At 46.9% G+C, this 13,400-nt stretch overlaps 1 protein-coding gene across 1 annotated transcript in view; it reads right to left on the bottom strand.

The window, feature by feature from the left end:
- Positions 1 to 13,400, bottom strand: part of TANC2 (tetratricopeptide repeat, ankyrin repeat and coiled-coil containing 2) — a 210,615-nt gene that overhangs the window by 100,078 nt on the left and 97,137 nt on the right. The window contains exon 6 of the mRNA XM_034070068.1: positions 8,092 to 8,202. Coding sequence (XP_033925959.1) covers positions 8,092 to 8,202 — 111 coding nt within the window. The remainder of the gene's footprint in view (positions 1 to 8,091; positions 8,203 to 13,400) is intronic.

The raw sequence follows: 13,400 nt of genomic DNA, 5'->3' as shown, positions 1-13,400 counted from the left end.
ATGCAATTTCAGCCTTATCATCAAACCTAATTCAATGCATTTTTATGTTCAAGAATTAAAACCCCCCTCTCTGCATGCACATCTGGGGATGGATATTCCTGGATTTCAGCTCCCACTTAAGAACCAAAACAAAGGGAGTGGGGGACATGAGAGGACACCTAGTGCACTGATGACAATTACCATAAATCTTAGCCTGGGAATGTGGGATGCTTCCTAAAAGCAGGATTACATCACGGGATCATGACCACGAGTCTGTGTTCCCAGCTCTGAGCACAAAACTTCCCTTCAAATCCTGACCAAGCAAAGGCCAGGACACTTAAATAAAGCTGTTTGGGATTTATTGTTTAGCTCTTGGAACTGACCTTTACTTCCAGCCAGGTTGAGGATGGGATCTTACACTGATTGATGCAGAGGGGGTTTTAGTCTGATTCACAATCATGAAAGCACAAATACTCCCTTCAAATGCTATCAGTTTGCTAAAATCCATGCAAAACACTTGAGGAGTATTTTCGTTTCAGCAATTTCATTTCCAAACCTCTCACATTGCCTCCCTTCAGTATTTTCCACACCATAAACCTGATTCGGATCTCACACAACGCATCATGACTGATAAGAACAGGGAAGAGAACAAAAGCCACAGCTGACTCCTCTCTGCCATCAGAGCACATTTAGGACCAAGTTTTATATATATACATATATATGTATTTTATAAATACATATGTGTGTGTGTAGTATTTCCATCATTGTATAAGATCAATTTAGGATACTCATTTCCATCCTCAGCAGCTGCAGCAGTGACAGAGGCTGCTGAGAAGGCTTTTTTCATTCATTCCAAGGCAGAAACGAGCCACAAATTCAGTATTTTAGGGGAAAGAAGGGAAAGGGATTTTGCAAGTACGTTTTCTTCTCTCAAGACAGCTCTGCCAGGTCAGAACACAACTGGCATTTAATAGGACATAGCTTCAGAAAAGCAAATAATGACATTTTACTGTAGCCTTTGACCGCTATTAAATGGGAGGTCACGGGTTTATAACTGAGCAAGAGACAACAGAGGCATAAAGGCCTTGTCTTTACAAGATCTGATGTAACAGCACATTCCCAGAATAAATGTTATTAATAGCAAACCAGACCAAATTACGACCTTCACTTGTACAACACTGACAGCAATCTCTAAAACCTACTGGCATTGTATCACAGACTCCCCAGGTGGTTCAGGTCAGAAGGGGCCTTAAAGCTCATCCAGCTCCAACCCCTGCCACGAGCAGGGACCCCTTCCACTGGAGCTGCTGCTCCAAGCCCCTGGGTCCAACCTGGCCTTGAGCACTGCCAGGGATGGGGCAGCCACAGCTTCTCTGGGCACCCTGTGCCAGCACCTCAGCACCCTCACAGGGAAGAATTTATTCCTTATATCCAACCTTATAATCCTTATATCCAAAGGGATGCTCTGCTGACAGCTGGGAGCAAAGAGCAGCACGAGTGACCTGCTCCGTGCGCAGTGAGACAACACTTCCCTGGAGGAATGGGGACTCCCCATGGGAACACAGAGCAAAGCCAGTGGGGACTCAACTGGAGACAGCACATAAGGTGTCTGAAAGGAAGGATGCTGCAGCCTCACACCAAATACAACCATACTGCGCCCTGCAGTAAGTCAGAGGAGGAATCTGAGGACAGGGTGGTACAAGGAATGCTTCCCAGCTGGCAGCAAGCCAACGTTTCCATGTTTGGATCCAGAGTGATTATTTTCCAAGCGATGAGGAGTCAAGTAATTAGTGCCATAAGATGTCAAAACCTCTGCTTAATGAAGCAGGCAATGTACTGGGGTGCAGGAGGTTAGGAGCAGCTTGATCTCCTGCCTTGGGTGTGCAAGTGGAGCTTTGCTGCCCTGCAGAAAGGAACAGATGGGGTCGGGGGACACCAAGAAGCAGAACAAATGACAGCAAAGGGAGCAACGTTCACCCTGGGTAGGAATAAAGAAGTCCCTGTTCTGCAGCCCTGGGGAGGGTTAGGAAGTCAAGGCAACTCTAAGAGAGCAGAAATAATGGTGGGGCTTTCAGACCGCCGCATATTTTCCCTTAGGAGAAGCTCTCCTTAGCATCACTGAACTTCAAGTTCTTTTTGTTTTGGGTGCAAATAAAAGCCCCAACCATCCCTTGGCCTCGTGTAGACATTAAGACAAGGGAATCAGTTCTCTCCAAACACAAGTACCCTTCCTTCTATTGTTAAGAGCTGGTAAAGCTAACACTGAGTTTTCTGCCTCCATAAGGAGTCGAAAGCAAACAACAGGATTGCAAAACACTACAAGGAAAACAAATGGAATTACTGACCATTCCCTTTAGACTGTAAAGCATTCGGGAACAAATATAAGAGGCAGAAGGAAATAACCATCACATCCTCCCTTCTTGCCTCACTTCACATCCCAGTATTGCCACTCAGGACCAAGGCCAACTTCAACCTGAACTCAGCCTAAAGGACTTCTGAAGAAATCAACAGCTCCAGCAGCTAAGAAGGAAGATGAGGTTTGGCTAAAGCCACCAGCAGCACTGCAAGCAGGAGCCCAATGGGCAGGTCAGGATGGGCATTGCCTGGGACCCTGGGTATGTGCAGCCCACACCAAACAGGAGCTGAAGCACAGCCAGGTCCTCCTGTCAAGTGCAGAGGACAAACAGGATTAGCACAGGATGAACAACACTAAAATGATTTCCCAAATCTTATCTGACAGGTAATTGGAATTACTGAAGAGTCTTTTCTCCCAAAGAAAGGTAAATCTGGGGACAAGGATTTACTTCTGCCTGGCATTTAGAGCTCTGAAAGGTGAGTGCAGCCCCAGTGCTCCTGTGACACTGAGAAACACCAGAGTCCTGAGCACCAGCTGAGCTGAGCTGGGAGATCAAAAGGAACATTACACCAATTCAGTCAGCAACAAACTGAGATCCTGATGGTGAAGGATTTCAGTAGGAAGGCACCAGCACTGGATGCCTTTGATGATCAAGCATAATAAATAGTCCAAAAGAAATGAAGCAGAAGGCAAGCACGGAGACAGATTTGTTACCTGTTACCTACAGAGGGGAAAAACCCATTCCAGCTTTTCCATATGAATGATTTCTTGGTCAGAAACAGGAGACTTTGCACAATACCATAGGTTAGAGCTACATCAGTGTCCTGTTTCCTAAGTGAGAACTGAAGCTCTTTCACACTGAAATTCTAAGCAAGTTACCTGTCATTAGGAAGCCCAGTGACTGTGGTATTGGAATTATACAATCCCAGACTGGTTTGGGTTGGAAGAGACCTTAAAGCTCCTCCAGTTCCAACCCCTGCCACAGGCAGGGACCCCTTTCACTGGAGCAGCTGCTCCAAGTCCCTGTGTCCAACCTGGCCTTGAGCACTGCCAGGGATGGGGCAGCCACAGCTTCTCTGGGCACCCTGTGCCAGCGCCTCAGCACCCTCACAGGGAAGAGCTTCTGCCTTATATCTAACCTGAATCTCTCCTGTTTAAGTTCTGGAGGGCTGATCCAGGTATTTATTCTGGAGCTCTTTCCATCTCTCAACCAAGCAGAAGAAGCCGACACCATCCTCCCAGGAGGAGGGCAGGAAAAGTCAATTGCTTCCATAGCAACAGACACACCAAATTAACAGGAGTCTCTCCTGCAATCAGGGCTGATCCCAACGATTTCCCATTCCCTTCAGGTCAGTGGGCTTCATAATGCTGGGCCAACCACAAGATCCAGCAGTAAAACTATTTGTCAGGCCATGGTGGGACTGATTAGTCCCTTGCTTTCCTCCCAGTGCATCACTGTCCACTATGACAGAGGCTGGACAAGGAGCCTGCTGGCTCGATCTGTTTGGGGGTTTGTGGGGTTTTTGGCTCACTGCCTATATTTTCACCATGAAGAAGCAGAGCATGATGCTGATTCATTCATTCCCCCCGAAAGGGCTTTTTCTAATACCTGAGATGTGTTTTGCTGGGTTTAAGTGTCTGGTATGAGTAAAATGAAAGGTACATGATGAAAAGAAAGCAGCAGCAGTAAGGAGATGTCAACCTCAGCGATCCTTTAAGCAAACGAAGAGAAAAAGGAGCCATGAGATGCCCATAAATACCACTGCGATGGTAAATCACTGTCTCTGCTGGGGTACCAAACTCGATTAGGGATGGAAAGAGCTGCCAGCCTAATGGGTATCAAGCAAACATCCCCAGACCAGACGTTTAAGATTTGTGTCCCCAAATTTCTGAAGAAGGATTTAATCAAATGAAAAGATAATGTCAGAGCATACTCAGCCTTTGAAACATCACAACAAGGTCATAAATCACACAAAATGCAACTGCAAACATTGATCCGAGACAAACAGCATTCCCTGAAAGCACCATCCATCTCGGATTGCTTCCAATTGGTTTCCTGAGCACTGACAAGTCTAAACATGTTGAAGCTCCCATCCGAAAACCAAAAAGCAGTTCAAAGGAAGATGCCCTGATGATACAAACCCAAGGAGAATCAAGAAGCCAGGACACCATTCACTCCATGAGCAGAGCCACCAGGCAGGAGGAGGCAGGTTTTGATCTGCCTTTGCCAAACAGTGCTGGAAGGACTGGAGCAGAGACAGCGAGGAAGACTGATCAAAATCCATTCAGACCCTCCTTAAGAAGCCCTCACTAAGTCAAGAAAACAAGGAACAGCTTCTCTGCCATAGACATTCTGAGTCAAAAAGGGCTTGACTGAACTGACCACTGCAACCACAGAAACTTCTACAGAAAGAGAATTCTGACAGAAACAGTTTCTGAATGCCACAAAACAGCTTTTTTGTCATAGAATCATAGAATGGTTTGGGTTGGAAAGGACCTTAAGATCATTCAGCTCCAAACCCCTGCCACGGGCAGGGACACCTCACACTAAACCATGGCACCTGACTCCATCCAACCTGGCCTTGAACACTGCCAGGGATGGAGCATTCACAACCTCCCTGGGCAACCCATTCCAGCACTTCACCATCCTCACAGGGAAGAACCTTTTCCTTAGCTCTAACCTGAACTTGCCCTGTTTCAGTGTGAACCCATCACCCCTTGTCCTATTTCACTACAGCCCCTGAAGAAGAGTCCCTCCCCAGCATCCTTGTAGCTCCCTTCAGACCCTGGAAGCTGCTCTGAGGTCTCCACGCAGCTTCCCTTCTCCAGCCTGAACTATAAAACATAGGCCCATTTCTGCTTTCCCTTAAATACATTAAATTCATCTCACAGAATGCAATGGCTGCCACTGGCGAAACAAGGAACAGAATTCCATAGATAATTTTTTACCCAACTAACACTTTTTTGTGTCCTTGCTATTGGAACATTGCTCCAAAGATACCAGCACCGAGTTCTTCTTTCTCTTTCCTCCCACCTCATCCGTGAATGCATCTTGGAAGACGTCAGAAGGCAAAATTCCTGGGAGCAGCACAGAGGCCACAAGGTGGTTGCTCAGGAAACCACCTCCCTGGAATGTGCTGAAATTTGCCCAGAGCCTTAAAATAAACATTTTTAGCATGGAGCACAAATCTCATCTCCAGGCATCTCAAGCCGAAAGCATCATTTCTATATGCACAGTAGATAATGTTCTCTGCTCTTTGCTATTTAGTGTTTTAAACTGCCTTTAAGAACATAATTAATTACCTGACTTGTCAGGGATCACTTTACAAACCTCTCCACCTCCACTCAATTGTGAGACTCCAGCATATCTTCTGCCTTTCTTCCTTCTTTCAACTCCTATCATCCCTCCCGGAGACACTTCACTGTGTGCTAACATCCTTCACAGGATGCACACGTTTTAGCAGAGGGCTAAAAGGAGCCTAACAGTGCAGCAAGGAGCTTTATTTCCTTGGAAAACTGACTGTGCCTTCAGGCTTTGCTGCAGTCCAGGGTAGAACTCAGCATCTCTTCCTCCACCTTCCCGTGAGGAGCTGGATGCTACACCCAGACTTAAGGTCCTTTGGTCCCTATGACTTGTCCAGATCTTTGCTCTTTCTTCTATATACAAAATGCCATTCTCAGCTACTGAGCTCTTTCTGAGGTCTCACCTCCTCATGTTAACATGCAGTGAGCAGTTCCTATAGTTGCCTGCTGGGGTTTCACCTCAACCAGCAACTGAGCACTGAGCCCCTCGCTCACCCCAGTGGGATGGGGACAATCATAGAATCATATCATAGAATCCCAGCCTGGCTTGGGTTGAAAGGAATCTTAAAGCTCCTCCAGCTCCAACCCCTGCCACGGGCAGGGACCCCTTCCACTGGAGCAGCTGCTCCAAGCCCCTGTGTCCAACCTGGCCTTGAGCACTGCCAGGGATGGGGCAGCCACAGCTTCTCTGGGCACCCTGTGCCAGCGCCTCAGCACCCTCCCAGGGAAGAAGGTTGCTGCTGCAGCACTGGAAGAAGAATTCTGTGCATGCCATAAGCTTCCTTATACAGTCTCAGAAACCCTTTCCCATGCAATTCCTCCACTCCCTCTTTACCTGCCTGTCCCACACAGCTAACATGAACATGGCTGCCTCTTCAGAATCTCCATCCCAAACACCAGCTTCCCAGCTAAGACAGGTCCAAGTCAGTGCTGTTCACTAGTGTGTGCTGTGACAAATCTCTTGCTCTCACTTCTTTCCCTTCCTTAATGATACTTCAAGGCAACACGGAGCTTCACTTTTCCTTTCAGATCACTGCATTATCAGCAAGAGAAGGAGATCAAAAAGCTAAAAAGAAAGAAGCAATAATTGCAGATCCCATTGTCAGAGCTGGCTCCTGGGCTTGGCAAGAATCCTGCCCATCAGAACAGCCTGGCAAGTGGAGCTGGGGCAGGGGGGAGACACACACGTGCGAGCAAGGACTGGGAATGTGGAATTGATGCTTTTTAAGCCAAATTTACAATTCAATTATAATTCTCTGTGGATGCAATCATAATGAGTTTATAATTATTAACAATTACAAACATGACAGCAGAAGCTCTTTAGTCAGAAGAAGAAAGGGCTGCAGCAGCAAAATCTGAATTGTAATTCATGATGATTGAAGAAGAAGGAGCACTTTTCACAGCAGCTCTGGCCTCAAAGGAGGCATTTCCAAGCACAGGGACTGGCTGTTATTTTTCCTAAGACAACTCCTCTTTCAAACACAATACATTAAAGGCAGAAAGAAAGCCCACATTCAAAATCTGGACAACATTCAATTAATCCCTCCAATTGTGAATCCTCTATAAGCATCCAGAGAAAGAAACAGCAGCCTCATTTCAGAGAATCACTTATCAATATGATCTCTCCCTACTGCACCTACACATTTAAGAGCCAGATTCCAACCCAAACCATTCTATGGGTTTATGTCACATATTTATGTGCCATTTCCAAACACCCAAAGTCCTTGTCCCCCATCCACAGCCTACACTGAACACGGGTCCCTTCAGTTCATGAACTAAGGAATATGCCAGGGAAGGGAACTGCTGGTGCTTTAGGACAACACCTCCCCAGCCTCCAGCCCTCCCCAGCATTAGGAAGAAGCTGGGAAGCAATTCCCAGTTGGCAAGATGCAGTTCTATGAGCATTTCACATCTCAGACACATATGGGGTTAAGCCAAGGAAGGACACGACCCACTTGTATTTATGTTTCAACCAGAGGCCTCCAGCAAGATGTATACTTTAAAGAGCAGTTACTACAGGATACAGACATTAGAAGGTATTTCTTTATAATAATATAAAAACATCAAACAAGCAATATTCTTGGAGGCAGGTTAAGAGGTCCCAGAGTTTTGCATTAGCTGATCCAATGTCATTTCTAAATATGGTTTTACTCCAGCCTCTCTGAAGCCCAGCATTCAAAATGTAAGGAGCCTGTTTACTGGGTCATGTTTAGCTTCTCCAAAGCAACTCCAGCTCTCCTAAATCATTCTGAGGGGAGCGAGGCCACACGCAAATTGCAAGTAACGAAAGTAAATGGGTATCAATTAGAAACTAATACTTGTTCAAGCTTCCAAGCCAACCCAACAAGGCTGGGGAAGGTTCCAACCAGCTAGAAAAGGAGCTGTACTACATTTATAAACCTTTTGGGGCTGGAATTGCCTCTTTGAAGGGTGAGCCTTCGCATGCAGCTTACCAGGGCAGTATGCATCAACGTCCAGTTTCTGTGCTGAAGAAAGTGTTGGGGAGCCAAGCTCAGACTCAGGGATTCGAGGGCTCTCAACAAACTTTGCTTTCCTCAAAGGGGCTAAGGAGAAGGAGGGGGAGAGAGAAAGAGAGGTCATGAGTAAGGGAAATAGCAAGCAACAGATGGAAGCACTTAACTAAACGACACTGTCAGACTCAGATCAGGTTACCCCTGCTTTTTCCCCCCAGAAAAAGAAAGATTATCTGCATTCTTTAGGAAGGAGATGGCTCTTGTTAAAGCCTCCACACTGCACAGTCTTACTTTAAAGTAAGGCACATTCCTGATACTCTCAAACACTTCCTTTTTCCTCCTTTACTGCTATTTTTTATAGGAAGCAAATGGGCCTGGATACAGCAACTGCAGAAAAGCTGAGATCCAGTGAGGTGCATGGAGCCCAGCAGAGTTAATGCTGAATATCTACAATGAACACCCAAATCCCGTGTTCAGTAATTGTTTCCTTTGAACATAAAATATCAGCTTCCAAACATTCTCCATGCCTGACCAAACAGCTCTGGTGTTTAACCCAAAGGATCAGAGGAAAGCTAATGCTGGCCACTGTTATCCTTGCAAGCCCAGAAACAGACTGAAATAAAGAACAGGGAAAAGGTACAGCTGCCTGGAACAAAGCAGTGCTGACCACCAATGCCAGAGAAAGGGGATTTTCCCCCATGTTTTAACAGTCTAAATGCTCAAAACCACATTTGTAATAAATAATTACTAAAGCACTTGGATTAGTAAGATTTTAAACAGATATTCAGCCAGAGCAGAGAAACAGAACTAGCAAATACATTGCAGAGGCTTAGAAGTGAAGCTCATGTGCTCATGGAAGGCTCCACAGCCAGTGCTGTGGCTCAGCATGTTTCATGCCCCCACCCCAATCCTCAGCAAATAACCTCCCTTGACAGAATCCATATTTATAGTCCTGCAAATGAGATTTGGGATCTGAAACTCAAAGGACACACAGGTTTGTTCTCATGCACCTCCTGTAATAAAAGCTCAATGGGTCAAACGATGACCTCGGTGGCAGCAATAAATCTCTTGCTTTTAAGGAGCCTGATGGCCCCACAGTTGGAAAAGGCTCAGCAATTCCAATGAGGAGGAACCAGAAGGACAACACTCAACCCGCTTGCTGCAAGTGAGCTGGTACAGAAATGATCACAGGAAGCTTTAACAGGGGGATGGGGGAAAAGGCTGGGATATGGTTTTACCCTGTAAAGCAGAATACAGCAAGAATCAGCTCCCACCACCCTGTAGCAAAATAGGTGCTGGACACCCCCCTATGGATCCATCCCGGATCCCCTCATGATGAGGGGAAAATGGTCCCATGCTACCATTCTGCACAAGAGACTACCAGACGGGTATCAGGGATATTTACAGCACATTCCCCCCATGCCAGGCAAGAGGAATGCAGGAGACATGGAGATAAGAGCAGCCTGAAGCCCCTTCTCCCCCATGAAGCTCATGGACCTGCAGCCCTGCTCAGACACACACAAGCCAGTGGTGTTAGAACTCCTGTACCTGCACACACAAGCACCCTCCCAGCTTGCAAACTGGCCAGCAGCAGTGAAAACATGAATCACAGCAACCCTCTTGTGCCAGATGCTGATGTAATGAACACACGTAAATATTGAGGAGATTATTACCATGGCACAGGAATTGTTTAGACTAATAATCCTGCATGGGCCAATCTACTGCTGTTTCTTTTGCAACTGCAGTTTTAACCAATGGGTTTCTTTCACATCTTTTATTACAGCCCTAATAAGTGTCATTTTTATCTTAGAAACAGCTCATCTTTCATTTCTTTTCCATTTCTGGCTACCACCAGAGCCACCCATCACCTGATGCGATACCCAGCAGCGCTCAATTGGGATGCAATACAGAATGAACATGGTTTGAATGGTCAAAGAGAGGTTAATAACTGCAATGTGGTTGTCACCAGAAGGCACTGCACTAAGGATGATTGGAGTTAGGAACCCAGAGAAGAAGGAGGACAACCTGTTCCAGTGCCACCCTCACACGGAAGAACTTCTTCCTTATATCTAACCTGAGCCTCCACTAAGTTTGAACCCATTGCCCCTGTCCATCACTACAGTCCCTGATGGAGAGGCCCTGTCCAGCAGCTCCACATCCTTCTCACATTGAAGACACCAGAACTGCTCCAAGTAGAGTCTCATAGGAGCAGAGTAGAGGGGCAGGATCACCTCCCTCATCCTGCTGGTCAGGCTTCTTTTGGACAAGAAGTCCTTCTATTTCATACATAACCCAGGAGGATTCTCATGTAAAACTCCTGACTCCTATCCAAAGGATGATTATCCTGATGGATTCATCTCTGGGTACCAGCATTCCACTGGAATAAAGAACAAATGGAAATGCCACAAACTCCAAAATCTGCTTTGCCACTTTTTAGCCAAAGGCTCAAGGCTGACATTGATCTATTTATTAAAGTGACTTCTCATTCACAGCAGTCTGCCCAGATCCTGTGAGCACAGGCAAATCTCACCACCCAAGGCACAGGATGAGCATTTGGCCTATCCTGTGAAGTCCTCTATACCTGCTCAGTCCCTCAGACCTTATTTCTCTAACACTTTCCTGTGCAGATCAGGTTGACTCCAGACATTAAACAGCATCAAACCAGCCCTTCCTGTTCCACAACTATAAATTTCTGAGAACAGTATTTCTTCCAAACATAACAGGGAAAAACAAGAGTATCTGCAATAAGCACTTGTAAAACCACAATGAATTGAGGGTGCCAGTAGCCAGTAATGCTGTCACTCCAGAAATGCAAAACACACACTAAATGCTGAAAATCAAACTGATCACAAGGATCCTGAAGTCAAACCCTGCCACTTGGCTCCTGCTGCCCATTCACTGGGGACAGCCCAGGAGCGATGCAGCAGCCCAAGCTGGAGGTGCCCTCAGTGGCCAGGCCAGATGCCCAGAGCTCAAAGAGGAAGCATGAGCAGCAGAGCAGTGAGGGGATCCTGCCCCTCTGCTGTGTGAAAGGGGAGATCCCCCCTGCAGTCCTGATCCAGCTCTGGGGCAGCAGCACAAGAGGGGTGTGGAGCTGCTGGAGTGAGTGCAGAGGAGGCCATGGGGATGCTGTGAGGGCTGGAGCAGCTCTGCTCTGGAGCCAGGCTGAGAGAGCTGGGCTGGGGCAGCCTGGACAAGAGAAGGCTCCTGAAGGGGAGACCTGAGAGCAGCTCCAGTGCCTAAAGGGGCTGCAGGAAACCAGGAGAGGGGCTTGGGACAAGGGCCTGTAGGGACAGGCCAAGGGGAATGGCTTGAACCTGCCCAAGAGAGGGGAGACTGAGCTGAGCTCTTAGGCAGAAGCTGTTCCCTGTGAGGGTGCTGAGGCGCTGGCACAGGGTGCCCAGAGAAGCTGTGGCTGCCCCATCCCTGGCAGTGCTCAAGGCCAGGTTGGACACAGGGGCTTGGAGCAGCTGCTCCAGTGGAAGGGGTCCCTGCCCATGGCAGGGGTTGGAGCTGGAGGAGCTTTAAGGTTCCTTCCAACCTAAACCAGTCTATGCTCATACAGAAGCTACTGCTAACATAGGAACTTACATTTAAACAGCTGGACAAGCTACTTAAAACAAATAGTGCACATTTTGGGGAAGTTTCCGCCATTCTTGGCAGGATTAATCCCCACCAGCCAGTAGCCAGTGACACCCAGTAGAGCAAAACTGAAACCCTTCCTTCAGTGCAAATAAAATCCTCATTCCCCTTTGACAGCAACTTTTCCTGTGCAAGGAAAGTGATGCTAATTCCATGGGAGGAATTAACCACATCACATAACACCAAGGCAAGCACTCAGAGTTTCATTAGATCCCTCATTTATGCCATTTTTTGCAGCAGCTGGGGACAAAGATGCTTTCTGTCCTGGCCTTCATGCTAACTCTCTATAATAGCCACATGGACACTGGAAGTCTTACACTGTCAGCAGACTGAGGGCTTCAAAACATACAGGAATAGAAAAGAGTTTAACAAATGTATGCATTTCTATAGGTACATCTCCTGGTAAGGTGTATGTTTGAGCACAACCAAAAGGAAGCATCCTATTACCTGCATTTCAGGACTGTAGGCAGCTTCCTACAGCCACATAGTGGAAGATAGAGTCAATAAACCCCAAGACCTGAGGAGCCCCACAAGGCTTCATTTTCTTTCCTCTGCTGACAGCCTGTCACTAACACTGCACTGTGAGTTAGGAAGCACACATAAGCAAACAGATATTTAGAGCAGACACACAGGACTGCAATAAAGCCCTGTTAAACACATGGGGAAATACTCTATTAGGGGCTGCAATGTGAAGCAGTCTGCAGGCTGGGGGGGTTTCAGAGATGCTAACAACAGAGATGCAGAGGATTTGGAATGTATGCCCAGCAGAGGAACAGGAACCATCAGCCCAGTTCGTAGTATTCCTTAAACCTGTACACCCATACCAGTCACTCCATGAGCAGAACAGGAGAGCTGCGTGGCTCCTCCAACCCAATCCCACTTCAGGTATCAGGAGCTGCTGCTGGTTTATCCCACAGAGCACTGGGATCCAACTGGGATCAATCCTGGTGCTGTCTGTGATCCACATCAAGCACCTGATCTACCACCACAGAAAAAGAAAGCCCAGAAAACCCTGGATGTGTTTGTTCTGTCAGAGGAATCATTCATCTCCATTAGCGTTGTGTTCTAGTTCAGCCTGTTGAGCTTCCTAATTCTACTGCATTTGCTACGTTGCCATTTCCGTGTCACTTAATTTATAGCTGAGTTAGTATTTTAATTAAAAAAGGGTTTTCTTTAGATTAAAAGGCACTGATAAAAGGAAATTACCATGGATCAGCATAGCTTCATCTGCTAAATTCAGTTTCAGCTCCGGAAGGAATGCTTCACCAGGAAAGGGTTATTAACACCTAATGACCTGATTGTACAAAGCAGGTTTTCAGGCAGTTACTGCAGTAGATTAAAATTCACTCCATGGTTTGAATCATGGAATGGTTTGGGTTGGGAAGGACCTTAAAGCTCATCCAGTCCCAACCCCTGCCATGGGCAGGGACCCCTTCCACTGGAGCAGCTGCTCCAAGCCCCTGTGTCCAACCTGGTCTTGAGCACTGCCAGGGATGGGGCAGCCACAGCTTCTCTGGGCAAGGTGTATAACTGGAGCACTCCACTTCTGTCTGTGCATACAGCCATAAAGACACGCAAGAAACAAACCTACCTATGGACGAGGAAGCAATAGCTCTTTTTTCCATTGCACAAAGTGTGGCCTGACT

Source organism: Melopsittacus undulatus, chromosome 17 (assembly GCF_012275295.1).
Source record: "Melopsittacus undulatus isolate bMelUnd1 chromosome 17, bMelUnd1.mat.Z, whole genome shotgun sequence".
Classification (NCBI taxonomy): Eukaryota; Metazoa; Chordata; class Aves; order Psittaciformes; family Psittaculidae; genus Melopsittacus; species Melopsittacus undulatus.
Note: the sequence above shows the minus strand (reverse complement) of the source record. Positions and strands in the feature narration are given on the sequence as shown.